Source organism: Phyllobates terribilis, unplaced genomic scaffold (genome assembly GCF_046119375.1).
Source record: "Phyllobates terribilis strain yellow unplaced genomic scaffold, ASM4611937v1 Scaffold_258__1_contigs__length_2716348, whole genome shotgun sequence".
NCBI lineage: Eukaryota > Metazoa > Chordata > Amphibia > Anura > Dendrobatidae > Phyllobates > Phyllobates terribilis.
Genome location: NW_027363018.1, coordinates 1,635,123 through 1,658,675, shown reverse-complemented (window position 1 = coordinate 1,658,675; position 23,553 = coordinate 1,635,123). Strand labels below are relative to the sequence as shown.

The 23,553-nt window shown below is 45.4% G+C and overlaps 2 protein-coding genes across 2 annotated transcripts in view; both read left to right on the top strand.

The window, feature by feature from the left end:
* The window catches only part of LOC141219265 (SH3 domain-containing kinase-binding protein 1-like), a 104,989-nt gene extending 101,867 nt beyond the window's left edge, over positions 1 to 3,122 (top strand). The window contains exon 7 of the mRNA XM_073666034.1: positions 3,081 to 3,122. Within this exon, the coding sequence (XP_073522135.1) occupies positions 3,081 to 3,122 (42 nt within the window). The remainder of the gene's footprint in view (positions 1 to 3,080) is intronic.
* A 1,105-nt stretch (positions 3,123 to 4,227) lies between these two features.
* Positions 4,228 to 23,553, top strand: part of LOC141219264 (SH3 domain-containing kinase-binding protein 1-like) — a 91,073-nt gene continuing 71,747 nt past the window's right edge. The window contains exons 1-2 of the mRNA XM_073666033.1: positions 4,228 to 4,303; positions 10,585 to 10,674. Coding sequence (XP_073522134.1) covers positions 4,228 to 4,303; positions 10,585 to 10,674 — 166 coding nt within the window. The remainder of the gene's footprint in view (positions 4,304 to 10,584; positions 10,675 to 23,553) is intronic.

Below are 23,553 nucleotides of genomic sequence, written 5' to 3'. Positions count from 1 at the left end.
AATATATTGTAATTTTGGTAGTATAATCATTTTGTAGATAGTAATCCTACTCATCCACGAAGTGTTAGATTTATCATAGTTGCCAATGCTTATTTGGATTTGCTTTTGCAATATGTTTAAGTTCTCATCTAGGATTTTATGTAAAAGGTTAGTGAATTTGATTCCAAAATAGCGATTATGGGATTTTTCCATTAATTTTGTAAATTGATAATCTAAGAAAAAAATTAACATTTTTGATTTTTTTGGCATTTATTTTATAATTGGAAACCGCTGAAATTTCTTTGATATTTTGGGTAATAACTCTTAGTGAGTTGATAGCGTCAGTAATGGAAATGAACGTGTCAACCGCAAATAAACTAATTTCATGTTGTCTAAAATTAAGTGGGATTCCCTTTATGAGGTTGTTGGTTCTGGTAATTTCAGCAAAGGGTTCCATTATGAGATCAAATAAGGGTGGAGATAATGGACTTCCCTGACGTTTACCATTAGTAATAGTAAAGGTTTTAGAGAGTAAATTGTTAATTTGGATCTTTGCTGAAGGGCATGAATAAAGAGCAGTAATAGTTTTAAGAATTTGTTCTTGAAATCCAAATTCGTTTAAAGTGGCGACCGTGAAATCCCAGTTGATGCGAACAAATGTCTTTTCGGCTTCTAAAGATAGTAGTATGGAAGACAATTTTTGTTTTTCCACATATATAAGTAAATTTAAAAGTCTTCTTGTGTCATCTGAGGCTTGTCTTCCCTTAATAAAACCCTACTTTATCAGAATGAATTAGTATAGGCATAATTTTGTTTAATCTTTCAGATATTAGCTTAGCGTATATTTTCAGTGTCTGTATTTAGAAGAGATATCGGCCTTTGGTTCGACATCTCCTCAGAATTACTATTTTGTTTAGGTATAACAACAATGGTGGCTATTCGGGATTCATTTCAGAATAGGCCATTGTTGGTCGTTTGATATAACAGAAGTTAGGGGGTTAGAGAGATGATGTCTAAATAATTTATAATATTCGGTGGGTATTCATCAAGTCCGGGGGATTTATTTTCCTGCAATTTCTTGATGGCAATATCAGTTTTGTTAGTAGAGAAAGGGGAATTTAATCATTTAATTTGCTCTGAGTTTAATTGCGGGAGTTCTTCTGAAAGGAAATTATTTATTCATTTAATATTTAATTGGGTAGTTTCTTTATCGTCTTTCAGATTGTATAGGGAAGAATAAAATGTAGCAAATTGTTCCACTATAGCTTGCGGGTGTATGTAGTTGATTCCATCTTGGATTTAAGTTCAGCTCTAAGACTTATTATGGCAAAGTGAGTTTTTTTCCGTCGGATTTTGTTGTTGTTTTGCCACTGCCTTGCTAATCTTTTGGGTGATTTTTTTTATATATTTTCTTTTGTTTTCCTTTTGTGTTGTGCATTGAGTTGGATAAGGATCCCTCTAAGTACTGCCTTATGGACATCTCAAATACTAGTATTTGCGCAATAAAATAATGATGTAGCCACTTATGGTTAGACCTTTAAAATGAATTTACTCTGAGGGTCTACTTTTCTTCCTTGTTCTGGATTGTGACCATTCTCGGACATATTCCGTCCGTCCTTTGGGTCTTGAATAAGGTTGGCTTTTCCATTGAAGAAGACTATGAGTCTAGCAGAAAAACACCACTATACGAAATGTTATTCGCTCTTAAGATGCTAGTTATGCCAGCAAAGGATTTTCCTAGCATATCTCTTTTGAGAAGTCCAGAAATATTTTTATTGACTGGTAAGGAGGAGGTAGATATTAATTTTTCTTTAGATAGTCCAGAAGGCGACCGGTCCTTAGTCTGGAAGAAATGTATTCTCGCAAACGCTTCTCTTGAAGTGTCTCCTGACAGAAAACTAGGTTTTGGTAGCCTATGGGCTCTGTCTGTTGTCAGTTCTGCATTAGGAACCGATGGTAGTGTTTTATATATTAAGTCTTTAATATATGGAACCATTTGTGACGGGGAAACATTCTCAAGTATTCCCCTAAATTTTAGATTGTTCCGCCTGTTGCGGTCCTCTAAATCTGTAAGTTTTAATTTTAATGTTTTAACTTTGCTTTTAAGTAAACAATGATCCTTTTCCAAAGCGTATTGTGTGCCAGATATGGGGATTTTACTTTTTTATTTGTGTCATTGATTTTCTGATTAATATCTTTTCAGTATTGCATTTAGGCTTTGGAATCCATTGACCATAATTATGTTCAGTTGTTGTATGAAAGATGAATGGAGGTCTAGCAAGTATTTTTCTCATGGAGAAAGATTAACAGGTTTCTCTTTTATTAAAATTGTGTTTGCGTTGTCACTATATCTATTAATGGGTATCAGAATAGGAGACATATCAGGAGAAGTTGTATGGTCCCTTTTAGGTCTATGTTTAGAGGGGGTCAAATTGGGAGATATGTCCTCTGAACCATCATCTGTTTCAGATGAGTGTAAGTCCTTTTTATTATCATTGTTACCCTTTATGCCACTTGCCTGCTTCTTTCTTTTATTCCTTGTATGAGATCCACCTAATGTGAACGATGTGTCCATATTAATAGGGGCAGTACGGGAAGTATATGTAATAATATTATCAGACAGTTCCTCATCTTTGCCTGTCATCATTTATCTTGGAGCTGCGCTGTATGCTCAGTATCCAGAAGCTCTGCTATTAAACAGCGTGATTGCGGCGCGTTGCTAGTGTCTGTCAAGAGGGGATTCTCCAAGTGCAGGGACTTCTCCTGAGCTGGTAAGTAGCCCGGCTTCTGAATGACATTGGCGCTGCCCGCTCTGTTGCTGGCACGGCGCTCCGTGTCATTAGTGAGGCGTGCGGTGCTGCTCCGGGGTAGAGGGAGTTTACTCACTGCTGCTCTTCAGTGATTCCTGTCAGCGCTGGGCTTTTGCTTCCCACGGTGAGTTCCTTTCTTTTTACCTCAGGTGGAGGTAGTGGTCCCATTGGATCTTGATGGTGGGCCTCAGAGGTGGGTCCAGGACTATCTTGAAGGTCCAGGGGGTTCTTCTTTTCTTTGTACAAGAAACAGTTGTTGCTCTAAACATTCTCTATCCATTTTTATTCCAGATGGATGTCAATGAAATTAAGAAATCTCTACAATCCAAATGAGAACAATGGACATGTCACAGCCCACATCAGAAGTCCTACAATCATGAACTTTTCTTCCCTCCAAGGCCAAAATACTTTTGGTGCCAAACGATCTAAAATTTGCCTCAAACGCGACAAGCACAACAGCCGTTCACCTACCAAGGACGCCCTGGTGACTTTTCTAGCTCTCACCCACGTGAATATTGGTGGACTCCACGTTGTGCTCAAGTGTTCCTCCTCGAAACTGCGCATGAAGGAAACTCCGGCAGTTTTACTTCAGAGTGGTACTTTTTTATGATATTTTTCCATGAATAAAGAGTATTTCCAATTGTCTGTTTACAAGCTTTATAATTTTATGGTTGTTTTTTCTTTCCTTTTTTATTACGTCTTTTATCTTGGATTTTCTGAAATCTCTGTGCAGCTGAGTAACCCTTTCCTGTCCTTTCTGTTACCTTCTGAGACATACTATATGGGTTTGGATCTCTGACTGGAAACGTTCATGTGCAAAGTACTGTTCATACAATGTGATGAAACGCTTTGCTTTTCACTGTACTTTACGAATGTGTTCCCTAAGAGAGAAAAGTATGGCGTTTACAGATAATTTGTGCCTTTTTTTAATTCTTGATTCCTGCAGAAACATAGTAGTTACAAGTTGGCCCTAACTACACTGGTGATCGGACCGGCCAGACGAAGCTTGTAGGGTAAGAACGCCCTTCTCCGGACGTCACCTGAGACAGGAGGTTCATAGGACTATTATAATAATAGAAAATGCAATAAAATAACTTAAAAATAAACTTTATCATTTAGGAAGTACGGTTACATTTATTTTAAAGAGACAGGATGCAAATTAAAAATACAAAAAAAAACGATTATCATTCTAGTAATGGAGGAAGAATTATAGATTTATGCTAAAAGTAAAATAAAGATGCAAATGGTTGGTGAGAAATAAGTGACCACATTGAATATTTCTTTAGATTCAGTAGTAATGGAATTCTAATTGGACAATACTTTACAATAGTTAAGTATGCATTACAAGGGATCGTAAATGTATTTTAGGATAGGGCTTTGGATTAGTTTACATTATCTTTCCAAGTAATGAAATAATAAGAAGCAATGAAGAAAGACAATGATTGTGAAAGCCAAGGCGTCCCTTGTTTACAAGCAGCTGAGATTTCTGAATTTCACTCTAGTGGTGACGTTTGGTACTGCGTGCAGCGTATTTGAAGCCACTGGATAGAGTACAACAGAGACCTCTAGTGGTACAAATTGTAAAAGACATGTTATACGAATGACTATATTTTTAATTGCATAGTGCGCAAATGTTTAAATCAAAAACAGCAATATAAGTATATACTGTATTGATGTCCAACATGTTATAGAAAAAATGTATAACAAAACCCAAAAATAAGCATTAATAATCATATTCGTAGACAAACTGGTTAAGATTCTACTCAAAATAGCTTCTTGTGTTGGAGGCGACAATTGTGTGGAGTATCGGTGTTGCCATGAGGTCGGTTGCTGCACTTGTATTATTAGACTTGCCTCTTTAGGTTGCAAGAATGAAGAAGATGCTGAATGTGTCTCATTTTCTGTCATCCTCGAGTGAACGCAGATGGGAAAGTATAGAAGACAAATCTAATGTGACATGTCCCTCCCATATTTATATGTGACGTTGCCCTTTCTCAAGCTGCACCCCACATGGGGTCTAAGAATCAGGACAAACACCTAGAAATCTGGGTGCTTGAGTGTTGTATGTATATATACAATAAAATGTCTTTAATTCAGCTTTGATGGGACCTGAGAGGTGACAGATGAACTAATCACTGGATTATTGGACTGCCATGTATATGTTGTGGATGAACTCTACCTAGAGAATCTCTAGGAAGAAAGTCCAATGTACAGGTCAGATGCCAGATAATCAGAACTTCTGGACTATCGGATGCCCGATTAAAGGGATTTTGTTGTATGTATATATTTCATCATTTGTATGTAAAGTTAATGTGCAACCAAGTGATCTCAGTGAGAGCAGTGCATGGGGTTATAAGGAATTGGTGACGTTTATATAGATGTGACCCATTTTGTATATCACGGTATAACGACGCACTGGTTTTTGCCGTCACTCGCTGTTTCCGTAATTGGCAAATACCACAAGTCAGTGCAGACGATGTGAAGAGGTGGAAGATGACATTACTGCTGAGAGAGTTACGCTAGTTTGTCATAGCATGGAATGAATGTCCCATCATTACAACATGTTATACTTACAGGAACGTCATTGTGTTACCAGTGTATGTTCCTTATTATAAGTTACCACTTCACTGTCATTTATACTCATCACCCAAAACTAAGTGTGAATTATGTTTTACATTTTTTGCTCCCCTTCTCCTATTTTGAGCAAATAAAAATACAGTCTCTTGGCTCGTACAATCGATTCCCTGCATATTTAGTGATGCTGTTTTTAACTTGGATTTTGATAATATCTCTGGTATTTATGTCTTGTCACCTGCCACTCTGTTGTAAGCTTCATAATGAAACAGAATGTTTTTATATGGATGTGCTGTCATTGTGTGATTTATTTCTTCCATGAGCCGTGATGTGTCCAAATAGAATATCCAAACTATTCAGAAAGTGGCCGGACAAGGGGATTTGGAGGATGGTTACTAATGCAAAATGTAGATGATAGATAGATTAACAAAAAAAGGAGCTGGAAAGCATAAAGAAAGGCTCCAGCACACAGACTGCAACCCACCAAGCTATGGCACATAAGTCAGCGAAAAAGAGGGTAGCACTTTATAGAAAATTACATCAAAAATGGTGTATTTATTGGCCCATGTGAACAGGTGGAAATGCTTCAGCTCAAAAGCAAGTGGATTTTCAACGTAACTAAACAAGCCTCATCGGGTCTAAGAAATCTATGTAATAATGTGAACAGCTTGTATTGTGGAGTCTGCTCCACTTCAGAGTTATCACATATATTGGGAATAACCCTTTCCCGTCTAAGGTAGTTTTCACCTTCCTGACCAGGCCAAATTTTTTAAACCAATGTGCTATTTTATGTGGTAATAATTTTTTTTTTGACACGTTGTATTTTATGTTAGTGGTAGATTTAGGTTAATATGATTGGCATTTATATTAAAGAAATAGAAATTTGATGCATATATTTTGAAAAAATCTCCATTTTTCAACTTTGAAATTTTTATGTCCCTAAAAACTTTATTTTTGTGCCATACTGCAGAATTTTTTTAAATAAATAACATTTACCATATGTCTACATTAAATACGCTCTATTTTTAATTGATATTTTTTTGTTAGGATTTTTTATAAGGGTTAAAAGTTTAGCAGTAATTTTTCTTTTTCTCAATGAGATTTCCAAACTCTCTTTTTTTAGGGGCCCTTTACACATTTGAAGTGATTTTGAGGGGCCTATGTCACGTGCACCCCTCAAGATATTCAAAACTGTATTGAGAAATTTTGTATACCCCACAGGGCTTCATGCTGTTAAATGAAAAATTACTTTTTATGCACAAAAATGTTACTTTAGCTCCCAATTTTGTCATTTCAGTAACGGAGCAGAAGAAAATAGACAATTAATTTTGGGCCAACACCCCACATGTGGCTGGAAGATACTTTTTGGATAAACGGCAGGGCTTGAAAGGCAAGGAGCAAAATTTTACATTGGAGCACAATTTTGGCTGGAATAGATTCCATATGCCATGTCACATTTGCAGAGCTCCTGAGGTGCCCAAAGAACGGAAAGCCCCTAGAAAAGGCCCCATGTTAGTTACTGCATTCCTCAAGGAATTCAACTAAGGGTATGCTGGCCATTTTAGATCCAAAGATGCTTCACAAAAGTTTATAACATTGGAACAAGAAAAATGTTTTCTATGAAAATGTTACTTTAGCCCCAAATGTCTCAGTACACTGAAATCCCATAAGAGGCTGAAACCTATTTTTGGGGCCCATAGCTGGGTTCAGAAGGAAAGGAGCGCTATTTGGCCTTTGTTAAGCTATTTTGGAAGAGATAGACTATAAACATCATGTTACATTTGCGGAGCTCCTGAAGTGCTAAAATCCAAAACCTCCCACAATTACCCAAATTATAAAAACTACACCCACTATGAATTCATTTAGGGGTGGGGTGAGCATCTTGAACCCACAGGCATTTCAGAGAATTTTATAACACTAGGCCTTGAAAAAGAAAAAAAAAGTTTTTTTCCACTAAGATGTTGAAGAAGCCACAAATTTTCATTTTTACAAGGGTAACGTTGAGTACATCAATACTCCATATGTGGTCGGAGACTACTCTTTGGGCTCAGAAGGGAAGAAGCGCTATAAAACTTTTGGCTCACAATTTTACCTGGAATAGATTGCAGATGACATGTCACATTTCAAGAGCCCATAAGGTGAGAAACCCACAAAAACTCCCATAATTGAACCCATTTTGGAAACTGTATCCCTCAAGGAATTCATTTCTGGGTGTAGTGAGCATCTTAAACCGGGTGACAAGTCACTAAACACTTGGAGGTGAAATTGAAGGATGACATTTTTTCAACCAAAATGTTGGTTTAGCCCCAACGTTTTGCAAGGATAACAAGAAAAATTGGACCCTATAAATCATAATACAATTTTCTCCTGAAAATACAAATCTCCAGTATGTGGCCAGAATGGTTTGGGGTGCATGTCACATCAGCAGAACGCCTGATGTACCAGAAAAGCAGAAACCCCCAAAGTGACCACATTTAAAAAAAAAACTGTACCGTTCAATGAATTTAGAGGTATAGTGCACATGTTGACACCATATGTGTTTCACTGAATTTTATTAATTTATCAGCAGGAGATTATCACAGCCTGACTAGGTCTCATGTGCAGGCCAGTCAGGTTAATCTGTGTAACCCCGCCCCTACCACTGATTGGCAGTTTTCTGAAACTGTACAGTGTACATAGGAAGCTGCCAATCAGCGGTGGGGGAGGGGTTACATCGAGCTCAGCATTTATAGCCCTGCTATATCAACAGCAGATAAAGCATGGATTATATCAAAACTGTACCAAGCAGTCCAGTCAGTGATACATTGCTTGAATCAGGCTTTCTTGCTCTATATTATGCTGCTTTCAGATTACATAGCAAAAACCTGCCGTCAGATTCCCTTTAATAGTGTATATAAGTAATAAGTTGCTTGTAAACTAAAATTTGGTTATACTTTTTTGTTGGTGCCTTAAGTTTTATTCAGTTGAGGTTTCTCTCTGTACATTTAGAAGCACATTCATTTAGACTGGCGTTACGCACATAAGTTTTAATGAAGGGGCTTGCTGGAGTACAATGTGCCTTATTCATTAAGTAGAGTATGACTCTTCATGGACTAGGTGTATCTGATAACCAGCATGCGCTGTAGCCAAACGTGTCCTCCAATTAGTGACTGGAGTACACTTCTGGAGTAAGTTACACCACTAGAGTGGCATAATGTATCATGATTTGAGTAGCCGCGCCCCGTCTATATCCTGCACATTCTATCTCATAATAGTGGAGCTGGCGTTTATGCTAAACATTGCAACTTATTAAGGAGTAGTGATGAGCGAGCACTAAAATGCTCGGGTACTAGTTGCTCGAATCAAGCAAATTGGAATGCTCGAGTGCTCGACCCCAGCAATGAGCCTAATTTAAGTCTATGGGAAACTCGAGCATTTTTTTGGTGGCACCCCCTCCACCCCGGAGGTCTGCAGGGGGCCAAAAACTGTCCATGCTCAAATGGCATGGGAACAGCATGGGGAAGACCCCTGGAAGCATCTCTGACTCCCAGGTCACTGCTGTGAACAATGTTGTCAGAGTATTACCCCACTTTTACGGATTCACAATGAAACATACAAAAACTAAACCAAAATGGATTTTCGTGGGAAAAATGTCAAGGAACATCCTTTCCAAGGTAATGACTTGTATATAAGGCAAAATAAATAACCAAAAACAAAAATGCTCCTCAATGCGCCCTTGTGAATAGCTTAACTGACACACTGCTACAAACTGTAAATGGAAGACAATATTTTACACGATCGCTACAAATGGCTGGATTTGTACCGCAGTTATATGTGATAGGTCTGATGGACGCCTACTGTTTTAAATAGCGGGCTTGTAGTTTCCTATTATTCACAGCGACCACGTGTGAATAGCTTCACTGACAAACTGCTACAAACTGTAAATGAAGGATAATATTTTCCACGTTCACTACACATTTCTGAATTTTTATCGCTGTAATATGGGATCACGTCTGATGATGGAAAAGATCTGGCTGTATTCTGCAGTGCTAACAAGCAAATGGAGAAGTAAAATGGTGTACTCTGGATTGCTTTTTTAAGCAAATGATCAGGATTAACATAAAAAAAAATAGCTCTGGCCCCTGATATCTGGGGCTATGTCTACGGATATCTGTAACAGCAGGAGCAGACAGAACGTGCAGTGGACCCTCTTGTGCTGTGTACACTGCCACAAACCCTGCCTGCCTGCCTAACTCGTGCTATCAGGATTAATATATGCAGCTGGATTAGTCCTCAGAAGAACTGTTAGTTCAGATGGATATATATATATACATACTCCTGGAGTACCACTACCTATATGTAACTATTACACCGCCAATTCTCTACCTCACACAGCAGGACCTCTCCTTACTCTGCCTGTTTCCGGGATAGGCTTTGATGAGCATAGCGGCGCCCGGTCTTATATAGACTCGATGACGCTATTCGGCCAGCCAATCACTGTAATGCCACAACCAACATGGCTACGACATTACAGTGTGTGGCAAACAATCCCTGCATGGTCATTGGCTCTCTAAAGAGAGCCAAACATGCATGGCGGGGAACAGAGCTCCCGCCCGAGCAACCCCGAAAATACTCGCCGAGCATGTCGAGCAGGGTGATGCTCAGGCGAGTACCGAGCAGTGGTGAGCACGCTCGCTCATCACTATTAAGGAGTTTTACACAATTTCAACATAAACCCCTTAATGAATCAAGCCCTTAGTCTATATAAGGGTTGTCCACTACTAGGACTAACCCTTCTCAATTACTGTTTCCACAAAGTAAAGTAATAGCAGCTATACTCACCTCCGGTGGTGGCGCCATTCCAGCTGGATCACTGAGGGGCTCCTGCAGGAACTGAGCAGTCAATGTCTTTGATCCTAGCTGTTATCTTTAATTTACCTCTTTGATGCCGCAACCTATAGTAACAGTGGCATCTAGGTTGTTAAATAAAGTTAGGGGGCTTTCTTAGTCAATAAACCTACACAATGGCCCCCACAGCTGCAATGTTAAATCATGCCTCGCAGCATCGCGCAATGAAGCAACCAGGTTCACGTTCTGTATAGGGACTAAAATAAAAAAAGTAAAACAATAAAATAAAATGTTTATAAAAAAAATAACATACATCCCTGTTCTTTGATGTGGACTTGGGAACTGAGCTGGCAGATGACGGCTGTGTTATTCAGCTATCATCTGCTTCTAACAGTTGCGAATGGAGGGAAGCTCCACCTGCGGCTGCTACACCCCCCCAGCATCTTAGTGCACGCTGCCTTAGATCTTATCTTTATGGCACAAGGTAATGGAAATCTTTGACAATGACGATATCTTTTATAATGTAACCTCTGAATCTATTGTCTATTATTACCTTTTCTTGTTACATGTTATACCTACTATTGTCACTGACTTACCTTATAAGGTTATTACCTTGAAAGCCACATGTTATACCTACCTTTGCTATCAATGCTCCTTATGTGAAGGTACCTTTTGATACGATCTATGCTTGGTTTTTTACCATTATATTACCTGGCCGGCAGCTTACACTCACATTTGTGATACAATCTATGCTGGTTTAGGGATGTTAGTCTCCTTGCAGGATCTTTACCATCTCATCCTGCCTCTGTAGCTGTCCTCTCCTATCCCCAACCCCTCCCCTCCTTTCCTTATTTATTGTCTTTGTATAACTTTAAATATCATTCAATAAAATTTATATTTTATGATACAAAATCGCTTTTATGTCATTTTGGGTCTACCAACAGGCGGATTGAGATACAAATTGTTATGATCTGCTACAGAGACTAAGGAAAGACAGGAGATCTGTCCCTACAATAGAACTAAACTAGATCCCTACGATGTAACGGGGAACCTGATCCTGCGATCAGACCCGCTAAAGTCCTCGGCTAGTCTGTACGAAGACCTATAGATGTGAGGGAGGTATCCCTACAAGAACTAGGGACTGGGATAAGTTGGACACCTCCTAGCAGAAATAGTAGCAGTCAAAGACAAATGTGACACCCCAGGGGTCTGGTTGTCACAGTGATAGAGATATTACGTCTGAGAGCAGGTGGGAGGTCCTTTGGTCAGGGATCCTGTGCATGCCACACCTCCTGCCCAGCCTTGGGAGGGGAAGAACTTCCCCTGTATAAACCCGGGGCTGAGGCAGGGTTAGTGAGTCCAGGAAGAGTAGAGACAAGAGCAGCATAGGAAGCAGCAGAGTCACAAGGAGTCAGGGGCTGGCAGCTAAAGAGCTCGCCCTGACTAAGAAGATTCTTTACCGGACCCGGAGTCCGAGGCTGTGGGGACTAACTTCTACCCAGCAGCAGAATCCGTCAGGCAGGGGATTTCAGGTCCCCTGGCCCAGAAGCCCGAAGGCCCGGTCACACGCGTGGGACCAGCACCGCCATCGTGGAGCGGAAGCCATTAGAAGGCCCCGAGTCACCGGCCATACGGGTGAGCACCACACGGTACACTCAGGGACGTGGGCTACTTACATCAGCTTCTAGCAAGGTAGCCAGAAGAGTACAGTCAGCTTGGGAGGCCTACAACTACGCCTGGCCAGGGGAGATCCCATCTGCTCAAGGACTGACCAGGCCCCGTTCGCTAGCAAGTACTCCGGGAGGGTCTATCGTTGTTACCAGTAAAGACCCTGAACGCTACCATACCGTCTCTGAGTGGTTCCTGCTACCCCCATCATCCACGTCGGCTGCCCTGAGGCCATACCCCTGCCGTTGGGGGTTATAATATCACGCTGCACCATCCTTCCACCGGCCTTAGCGGTCTGCCCTGCAGCAGCAGCCCCCTGGCTGCATTCAACGGGTGGCGTAGTCATCAACCATTTTCTACCGCTAACAGACTGCCGTCCAGTTTGACTCCCTGGGCACGGACCGGGTCACCGCCACGAGACTACAACCCTAAACAGATCCGGCTCCGGGTAAGCTCCCGCGTGCGCAACGCAGCGCGACACAGGCCCAGGGGCGCGTCAACTTTGGCGTAGTCGGCAGGATCACGTGCCCGCAACCACCGGGTACTGCGTGCCTGAAAAGCAAAGACTGTTCAAACTTACCAGTGGTGAAGATTCCCGCCATCGGTGAAGATTCCCGCCATCCGGCGCCATCTTCAGCCTTCTTCCCGCCATCGGTGAAGTTTCCCGCCATCTTCAGCCTTCTTCCCGCCATCCGTGGAGTTTTCCCGCCATTGGACGCCATCTTGAGGACGCCGCGCGGGAAGAAGAGGGGCGTGGACTCCGAAAGCGCGCGAGAACTGAAGCCCCGCCTCACGTCCGGACGTTGCGTAAGGTCCTGGAAGGAGCCCAGCAGACGCCGACGTCACAGGAGCGCGACGGAAGGTCCTCAACCCTGACGATCCACTGCGGAGCCGCGGCCTACGGAACAGGATCATCGCAAGGTAGGCCACGGTCCACTAGGGGGGAGGAAGATGTCGGATACGGAGGGGAGCTCCACTGCCTCAACCCCCGCCAGCGCTACCGCTGTTGCAGTTATGCCCTTCACCATGCCCTATATCCCGGGAGCAGCTTGGCTACCCCAGTACTCAGGGGAGTCACATACCCTGCATGACTTTAGAGAAAAGCTGGATAGCCTCTTCCAGGTGTACCCCCTCACAGAAGAGCAAAAAGTGAGCATCCTGGTGGCCCAACTAACTGGGGCAGCCAAAAGGGAAGTAAAATCCTGGCCACCTGGGAGGAAGACTGTCGCAGGGATACTAACCCGGCTGAAGGACACCTTTGATACCCGCACCTCAGCCGAGATTAAACTTAGATTCTACGGGTGCAAGCAGCGAGCGCATGAGAGTATAAGGGACTATGCACTCAACCTACAAGAGGCCCTGAGGGCCATTAAGCAGACCGACCCTAATGGAGTGGGAAACGAGGACAGGCTGTTGACCGAACAATTTATAGAGGGTTTATATTGCAATGCCCACCGCACCCAGTTGCGGGCAATGGCCTTACAGGACCCTCATCTAGAATTTGCACAGTTCAAGGACAGAGCCATCCGGGTGCTCCGAGAACCGGCACCAGGTGGCGTTGTGACCCACAGACGCCCCACTACCACTTACTACCAGGAGGCGGCGCCCTTGTCAGCAGGGCCTGTGGGAGCTGATGCGCAGGCTTTGGACAATGACCCGGCTCCAGACCTACACCATCAGGTCCAAGAGCTAGCTAAAAGCGTTGCTGCGCTAACCCGAACTGTGCAGTCTTTACAGGTTTCCACTCCAGGGAAGATCCAGCTGGCATCCGGACCGGAGGACATCCCGTGGCGTCGACCAAGGAGGACCCCACCGGCCAGAGGAAGACCCAGTGACCGATACAGCGAGGACGGACGACCCATCTGCCGCCGCTGCAATCAACCCGGACATATGGAAAGGTACTGTTCTTTAAACGGGCACAACCTGGGGTAGAGGGCCAACCCCCAGGAAAAAGATCACCAGGCCCATCGAACTGGCGCGACAGATATGTGGGAGGACGTCCAGTCTTGCCTGTGGTACTGGATGGCATTCCCATGAGTGCCCTACTGGACACCGGGTCACAGGTCACCACCATCCCGTACGTGCTCTTCAAGCAGTACTGGAATGACTCGGATATTACCCGCTACCCTGACGACGACTTGAGTATCATCGCCAGCAATGGTCAGCCCGTGCCACAGATCGGATTTAAAGAGGTGACTATCAAAATTGGTAGAGTCGAACTGGCCGCACAGGGACTGATCATTGTAGATATTGACAAACATGAGAGTCACCCAAAAATAACTCTAGGAACTAATGTAATTGAAAATTGTCTTGCAGAGGTGATTTTCCTTTTACAGCAGGTTGCCAAGAATGCCAGCTCCGGCGAGCAGCGGGTGCTCCAGAAAGAGATCCGGGCACTGATGCAACGGCAACAAGTGGAACTCTCCGGCGGTGAGATTGGTAGCGTAAGAATGTGTGACCCTTTTCCTATTGCCATGCCCCCAAAAAGTGAAATGATGATTTGGTGCCGGGCAGCTATTGGTCTGAGAGGTAGAGATTACCAGGCAATGGTAGAACCAGTTTACTCAGACAGTAGGCCCACCATTTTGACAGCACGGGGGGTGGTCAATGTACGCCATGGGAGGGTGCCCGTTCGCATAATAAATATCGGGGAGAGGGAAGTGTACCTGCCCCGGTATGCCACGCTGGCCAAATTATATACCACTAATCAAAATTCTATACAATCTGTGGAACCCTTGCCTCCATCTCACCCGGAGGAAGGTAACGGCTCTAAGAAAGACATGGAGGACTGGTGTCAGCAACTACATCTGGGTACTGACTCCACTCCCTCACACCAGAAACAAGGAGTCTATCGGGTGGTTCAAGAGTATGAGAGAGTGTTTAGTAAACACCCGTTAGACTTCGGGCGAGTCAAGGGGGTAGAACACCGCATCCCCACGGGAGATCATCCTCCCATAAAAGAGAGGTATCGACCCGTACCCCCTGCACATTACCAACACGCCAAGGGGATGCTTAGAGACATGAAGGAGGCTGGGGTAATCCGGGATAGCTGTAGCCCCTGGGCAGCCCCACTAGTTTTAGTCAAAAAGAAAGACAACACCATGAGGATGTGTGTAGATTACCGGAAAATCAACCGTATCACACACAAGGATGCGTACCCCTTACCAAGGATAGAGGAGTCATTGGCTGCTTTAAGATCTGCTAACTTCTTCTCTACCTTGGATCTCACTAGCGGGTACTGGCAGGTTCCTGTAGCAGAGGCGGACCGGGAGAAGACCGCATTCACCACCCCGATGGGACTTAGCGAGTTCACCTGCATGCCGTTCGGACTCTGCAACGCCCCAGGAACCTTCCAACGATTAATGGAGTGCTGTCTGGGCCACAGAAACTTCGAGACGGTCCTGTTGTACCTGGACGATGTCATCGTATACTCCAAAACTTATGAGGACCACCTGAAACACCTGGCGGAGGTGTTCGAAGCTCTGGCGAGTTACGGCCTAAAGGTGAAACCCTCCAAGTGTCACCTCCTGAAACCAAAGGTGCAATACCTGGGACACGTGGTGAGCGCTGACGGAGTGGCTCCCGACCCCGATAAGATCACCGCAATCAAAGGATGGCCAAGCCCTTCCAGCGTAAAAGAAGTGCGGCAGTTCCTAGGGTTGGTAGGCTACTACCGAAGGTTTATTCCCGGTTTCACCAAAAAGGCGGCGCCTATGCAGGACCTCCTGATAGGCCAGTCCCGGAAGGCCAAGAACCAGAAGCCGCCCTTCAAATGGGAAGAGCTAGAGGAAGAGTCCTTCCGCCAGCTGAAGATGGCCCTCACGGGGGATGAAATCTTGGCGTATCCGGACTATAGCCAGCCCTTCATCCTCTACACCGACGCCAGTAACGTCGGGCTAGGAGCCGTACTGTCCCAGATTCAGCAGGGGAAAGAGCGAGTAATCGCCTATGCCAGCCGAAAACTGCGACCCACCGAAAGGAATCCCGAGAATTATAGCTCATTTAAGCTAGAGTTCCTGGCCGTGGTATGGGCAGTCACCGAGCGCTTTAAGCATTACCTCGCTTCTTCCCGGTTCACCGTATACACGGATAACAACCCGCTGACACACCTGGACACGGCAAGACTCGGTGCCCTGGAGCAGAGGTGGATGGCCCGTCTGTCCAACTACGAGTTCACAATTAAATACCGGGCAGGGCGCTCCAATACCAACGCGGACGCCCTGTCCAGGATGCCCAACCTGCCGGACGGAGGAGAAGATCCGGAGGGACTGGAAGAAGTTGAACTCCCTGCGTTCCACCGTCATGGGACTATCCAGTATTCCCACCGGGTAAGGAGTAAGCAGGCTGCTACGTTGAACCCCTTACCTCACTACAACTGGGCGGAAACGCAAGACAGCGACCCTGCCGTCCGACTGGTGAAGGAGATGCTGACTCGCCCGGAGGCTAGCCTGGAATCAGACGCTCCAGAGGAAGCCAAACAACTATGGGCAGAGAAGAGTCGACTGTTCCTTTACAAGGGGAAGTTGTGCCGCAGAATGGTTAACTCCAGGACGCATGAACTACTCTGGCAAGTAGTGGTGCCACGAAGAGACGCAGCCATGGTGATGGAGGCATACCACGACGGAGCTGGACACTTCGGGTGGAAAAAGCTGGAGTTCCTGCTGCGCGAGCGGTTCCACTGGGTAGGCATGAGGGGAACCATCGAGAAGTGGTGCAGAGACTGTGGCCCGTGCAATCTGAGAAGGAAGGACCGGGCCAGCCAGAAGACTCCCCTGCAGTCCATCGTCACCCGGCAACCGTTGGAACTGGTAGCCTTGGATCATGTAAAACTGACCCCCAGCAGAAGTGGCTACGTCTACGCGTTAACCATCGTGGATCATTACTCCCGGTTTCTGGTTGTCGTCCCCGTCAAGGACTTAACGGCTCGAACAGCAGCTAGAGCCTTCCAGCAGCACTTTTGCCGTCCACACGGGTACCCGGACCAAGTGCTGACGGACCAGGGACCTGCCTTTGAAGCGGAGGTCTTCCAGGAATTCTGCAATCTGTATGGCTGCCGGAAGATAAGGACGACACCCTACCATCCGCAAACTAATGGACTTTGTGAGAAAATGAACCAGGTGGTAATGGATCTTCTAAAAACGTTGCCCCTGGAAGAACGCAGTCTGTGGCCTGAGAAGTTGCCCGATCTGGTGGACCTATAAAACCACATCCCGGTAGGTTCCACCAACTGTACCCCGGCTTACCTAATGAGGGCAAGACCAGGTAAGTTACCTGTTGACCTGGAAATGGGAGTCCTGACGCCCGAGGACACTTCACCAGAAACAGACTGGGACACAGAGAGGCAGCAGCAGTACCGGAAAGTACAGGAGAGCGTGGAGCGAAGTCTCTGTCAGGCTAGGGAAAGACAAGAGAAGACTTACAACCAGTATGCTCCCGCTGTTCCCCTGGTACCCGGAGAGCAGGTCTTGAAGAGGAAGAGACGGCTCCACAAGTTGGACGACCAGTGGGAGAAGGACCCGTACACCGTACTGCCCTCAAGCCACGAGAACCCGAAGGTCTGTACCATCAGTAAAGACGGAGGGGAAACCACAGCCATTGTATCCCGGGACCACCTGAAGAAGTGCCCCGAACAACTGAGGAACCCTGAGGAGGAACAGGAAGACCATCGACCCGTGGAAGAAAGGGAAGATATGGTTAGTACCGTGCTCGGGGACTTCCCTCGGTCTTGGACTCAAGTCAATGGTGCAGTTGTGGTACCCGTACTCACCTTCCTCCAACCATCATCCCAAGAACCTACGGAGCAACGGGTAGAGCTGGAAGAGCAGCCGGTCCAGGAGGCAGAAGACTCCACCCAAGCGGAACAGGAGAATCCACCCTCTGCTTATAGTGAGCCTGCCGTACCCCTAGTGAGACAAAGAGCCGGTAGACAGCTGCCCAGTTTACCCTTGACAGCTCCTACACCCTGTAGTTCAGGGCCAGACAGTCAGCTCCGTAGGTCCACTAGGGCCACTAGAGGCCAGTTACCCGCACGTTGGAGGATCTAAATGTTTAAGTTGTTTTACAATGTTTACCTGTTTATTGTTGCTTGTGTGTAATTTTGTGTTTCTAGTTGTTTTCAGGAGTCTTCGGTGAATTTACCGGGAATCCTTTGTATATAGTTGGAGCGTAACCCAGGATGGACTAGAGACTGTTAAGGACTCGGGGTAGGACAGACCCCTACCTGGTTACGTCTCCCTGTGTTGGTGAAATGGACACCTTTGCTTTTCTTCAAAGACTGCACCCGGTTGCGGACATCCGTGACCATCTTATTGTGTTTCCTTATTGTATTTTATTGTTCTATGATATACCTTGTTATATTTTTCTAAAAAGTGTTTAGTCCCGGAGTACTAAATTTCACTAGGGGGGAGTGTGACACCCCAGGGGTCTGGTTGTCACAGTGATAGAGATATTACGTCTGAGAGCAGGTGGGAGGTCCTTTGGTCAGGGATCCTGTGCATGCCACACCTCCTGCCCAGCCTTGGGAGGGGAAGAACTTCCCCTGTATAAACCCGGGGCTGAGGCAGGGTTAGTGAGTCCAGGAAGAGTAGAGACAAGAGCAGCATAGGAAGCAGCAGAGTCACAAGGAGTCAGGGGCTGGCAGCTAAAGAGCTCGCCCTGACTAAGAAGATTCTTTACCGGACCCGGAGTCCGAGGCTGTGGGGACTAACTTCTACCCAGCAGCAGAATCCGTCAGGCAGGGGATTTCAGGTCCCCTGGCCCAGAAGCCCGAAGGCCCGGTCACACGCGTGGGACCAGCACCGCCATCGTGGAGCGGAAGCCATTAGAAGGCCCCGAGTCACCGGCCATACGGGTGAGCACCACACGGTACACTCAGGGACGTGGGCTACTTACATCAGCTTCTAGCAAGGTAGCCAGAAGAGTACAGTCAGCTTGGGAGGCCTACAACTACGCCTGGCCAGGGGAGATCCCATCTGCTCAAGGACTGACCAGGCCCCGTTCGCTAGCAAGTACTCCGGGAGGGTCTATCGTTGTTACCAGTAAAGACCCTGAACGCTACCATACCGTCTCTGAGTGGTTCCTGCTACCCCCATCATCCACGTCGGCTGCCCTGAGGCCATACCCCTCCCGTTGGGGGTTATACTATCACGCTGCACCATCCTTCCACCGGCCTCAGCGGTCTGCCCTGCAGCAGCAGCCCCCTGGCTGCATTCAACGGGTGGCGTAGTCATCAACCATTTTCTACCGCTAACAGACTGCCGTCCAGTTTGACTCCCTGGGCACGGACCGGGTCACCGCCACGAGACTACAACCCTAAACAGATCCGGCTCCGGGTAAGCTCCCGCGTGCGCAACGCAGCGCGACACAGGCCCAGGGGCGCGTCACAAACACACAACAAAAAGCATAGAGGTCAGAAGACCTAGCAAAACTAACAGAGAACGGCAACAGAGCACCAAGCTAGCTCAAGAGTAGTAAATACAATGAAGTCCAGCAAGGCAAGGAGGGCGGAGCCGGATTAAATAGGCAAAAATTGTCATGTGACCAGCAAACTCAAAGAAACCTAACAGGAGAGTTCTAACAGTACCCCCTCTTCTAAGAGGATCCTCCGGATCCCCTAGGCCCAGGCTTACCAGGAAACCTCCTGTGAAACGCTCTGACAAGTCTGGAAGCAGAAACATCATCCGCCCTCACCCATGAGTTATCCTCAGGTCCTAAACCCTTCCAAGCGACGAGATACTGCAAACTCCCTCTATACTGTCTAGAATTTAGGATGCGGGAAATTTCATATTCCCCGTCCTCCACCACCGGAGAAACAGTGGCAGAGGCGTCACCATCCGACACATCAGCTTTTTTCAATAGAGAAACATGAAACACCGGGTTAATCTTCCAGGACGTAGGAACCTCCAACCTAACAGCAGATTGGTTAACTATCTGAAGCACCTTAAAGGGCCCTACGAACTTGGGACCCAATTTTTTAGAAGGAATCCTCAATCGCAGATTCTTAGAGGACAACCAAACCATGTCACCAACAGCAAACAAAACCTCTTGCCGTTTCCTATCAAAGTACCTCTTAGATTTTTTGTTAGCCTCCTGAAGATTACCACGCACATCCGTCCAAACTCTCTCCAAATCACCGGAAAAGCTCTCCTCCTCAGGCACAGCCGAAACCAATTTGGAGAATGACCCAAAAGACGGATGTCTCCCAGAACAACAAAAAAAAGGCGAACACCCAGCAGAAGAGGATGTATGGTTGTTAAGAGCAAATTCAGCAAGTGGCAGAAACTCAGACCACCCCTCTTGATTGTCTGCCACAAAACAACGCAAGAACTGCTCAACATCCTGGTTCTTCCTTTCAGTCTGGCCATTAGACTCAGGATGATATCCGGATGAAAACGACAAATGAACTCCCAACCTGTCACAAAAGGCACGCCAAAAACGAGCCACGAACTGAGGTCCCCTATCAGAAACAATGTCAGTAGGAACACCATGTAGTCTGACAATTTCCTTGACAAAGGCCTTAGCGAGTGTCTTAGCGCAGGGCAGTTTGATGAAGGGAACCAAGTGACACATCTTGCTAAAACGGTCCACGACCACCCAGATGACCGTGAAACCTTCAGAGGGGGGAAGGTCAGTAATAAAGTCCATAGCCAGATGTGTCCAAGGTGCACTAGGAACCTCCAGAGGGCAAAGCAACCCCGCAGCAGGAGCATGCGAAGACTTGGATCTTGCACACACAGTACATTGGCGCACCCACTTAATGACTTCCTTCTGCCATCCAGGCAACCAAAAACTGCGACCCACAAGTCTCTTGGTCTCAGAAATTCCTGGATGACCTGCCAACCGAGACTCATGACACTCAACAAACAAATCTCTCCTAAAGGTCCTAGGCACAAACAACCTCCCATGGGGAGTGTTAGATAGGGCATTCTCCTGATCTTTAAGAATCTCATCCTCCAAAATGGAGTCCAAAGCAGCAATCACAACACCTTCTTGTAAAATGGTCTCCTCTTCCTCCTCAACACCGACCATGGGAGAAAAGCTGCGAGACAAAGCATCCGCTTTAACATTCTTGGTACCCGGGATGTAAGTAACGGAAAAATTAAACCACGAGAAAAAAAGTGCCCACCTAGCCTGACGGGCATTCAAGCGCTTGGCAGCATCAAGATAGATCAGATTTTTATGATCAGTGAAAACCTGAATGGGAAATTCAGCACCTTCCAAGAGGTGACGCCAGTGTTCAAATGCGAGTTTAATCGCCAGCAATTCCCGATTACCAATATCGTAATTAAGATCAGCCTCAGAAAATTTCTTTGAAAAAAAGGCACAGGGATGTACTCCATCCTTGTTTTCCTGAGACAACACCGCACCGACCCCCACCGAAGAAGCATCAACCTCAACCAAAAACGGCTTAGTCACATCAGGCTGCATAAGGATGGGAGCAGAGGTGAACCTCTCCTTTAGAAACACAAAAGCTTCAATGGCCTCAGAAGTCCACTGAACCGCATTAGCACCTTTCCTGGTGAGATCGGTCAGTGGTTTGACAATAATAGAAAAATTTTTTATGAATTTTCTGTAATAATTGGCGAAACCCAAAAACCTCTGTATCGATTTCAAACCAATAGGCCTAGGCCATTCCTGCACAGCTTGAACTTTAACCGGGTCCATCTCAAAACCTTCACTGGAGATAATGTAGCCCAAAAAACTAATTCTCTGTACAGCGAACTCACATTTCTCCTGCTTAGCAAAAAGCGAATTGTCCATTAATAACTGTAATACCTCACGTACGCTCCGCCAATGAGACTCCAGATCAGGCGAATAAATCAGAATGTCATCCAAATACACAACCACATTTTTGCCGATTAAAGGTCTAAGGATGTCATTAATAAGATTCTGAAAAAATGCTGGAGCATTGGTAAGACCAAAAGGCATAACCAGGTTCTCAAAATGACCCACAGGAGTGTTAAAAGCAGTCTTCCATTCATCACCCTCCTTCATGCGCAACAAATTGTATGCCCCCCGGAGATCAATTTTAGAGAACCACTTGGCCCCCACTAACTGGTTAAATAAATCAGGAATCAATGGCAGTGGGTAAGGATTGCGTACAGTAATTTTATTAATCTCACGAAAGTCCAGACTAGGACGTAAACCGCCATCTTTCTTTTTTACAAAATAAAATCCAACAGCCACAGGAGACTTGGAAGGCCTAATGTGACCGGCGGCCAAGCTTGTCTGTATGTATTCCTCCAAAGCCTTTCTCTCAGGAATAGTCAGATTAAATAAACGACTTTTAGGAAGAGTCGCTCCAGGGACAAATTCAATGGTACAATCATAGTCTCTATGGGGAGGCAAAATTTGCGACTCCTCCTCAGAAAAAACTCTCCAAAAATCCTGAATAGGTACAGGTAATTCCCCTTTTTCCACAGCAGCAATGCGCCCATTACAACACTTGTCATAACACTTAGGGCTCCAGGACTTAATTTCATTGGTAGACCAATCCAATACAGGATTGTGCAATTTTAACCAGGGTAACCCCAATATTACTGGAGAAGGCAAATTATCCAATACCACCAAATCCAAATTCTCTTGATGAATACCATTAATAGTGAGGGGAAATTCACAGACCTTGTGAGTAACACTCTTCAAGGGAGAGCCATCAACAGAAACCACAGAAATAGGGGATGACAAAGTTTTAGGTTCTAATCTAAGTTTTTCCAAGAATCCCCCATCAATCACATTCAGAGTAGAACCACAATCCAAAAATACCCGAAATTCAATGAATTCATCCTGAGCAGCAGTAGTGGCAGATAGGAATACTCCCTTAGAATTTAAACAGGCAATACGGGCATGACTGACCATTTTTTTTCTTTCTTCATACGAAGCACACAGCTCTTAATAAAATGACCAAGATTTCCGCAATAGAAGCACAAGCCTTCAGAAAGCCTGCGGTCTTTTTCCTGAGAGCGGGGTGCCATCGCCCCAATCTCCATCGGCTCTCCATTGTCAGCACAGACCCTCTCAAGACTCGGAGTTGACATAGCAGAGGATTTGCTTTCATTAATCCTTGCACGCAGTCTCCTGTCCACCCGTATAGCTAATTGCATTGCCTCCTGCAAGTTTCCAGGTGTGGGATAAGCAATCAGTAAATCCTTAACCCTTTCACCTAGCCCTGCAAGAAACAAGCTTTTCAAAGCTGAATCGTTCCACCCCACCTGGGCAGACCACCGACGGAAGTGAGAACAATATTTTTCCACATTACCCGATCCCTGCCTCAAACGTCTTAATTCAGACTCAGCAGATGAGACACGATCAGGATCATCGTACAACAAACACAAAGCAGAAAAAAAACTATCCACTGATCTAAAGCACGGATCACTAGGTTGGAGAGAGAAGGCCCATCCCTGAGGATCTTTGCGCAAAAGTGACATTATGAACCCTATGCGCTGTGACTCATCACCAGAGGATCCGGGTCTCAAACGAAAATACAATAAACAAGCATTTTTAAAAGAAAAAAAATCTTGTTGTTCGCCAAAAAATAAATCAGGCAGACGTACCTTTGGTTCAACAAAATGTGCTCCAGGACAGCTACTCACGTGTTGTTGGAGCTTGACCACCTCCAGAGAGAGTCCCTGCAAGCGTTGAGCCAAATCTTGAACCGAGACCATGATGGAAAACTGGAGGTCTTTCCTTAGAGAAATTT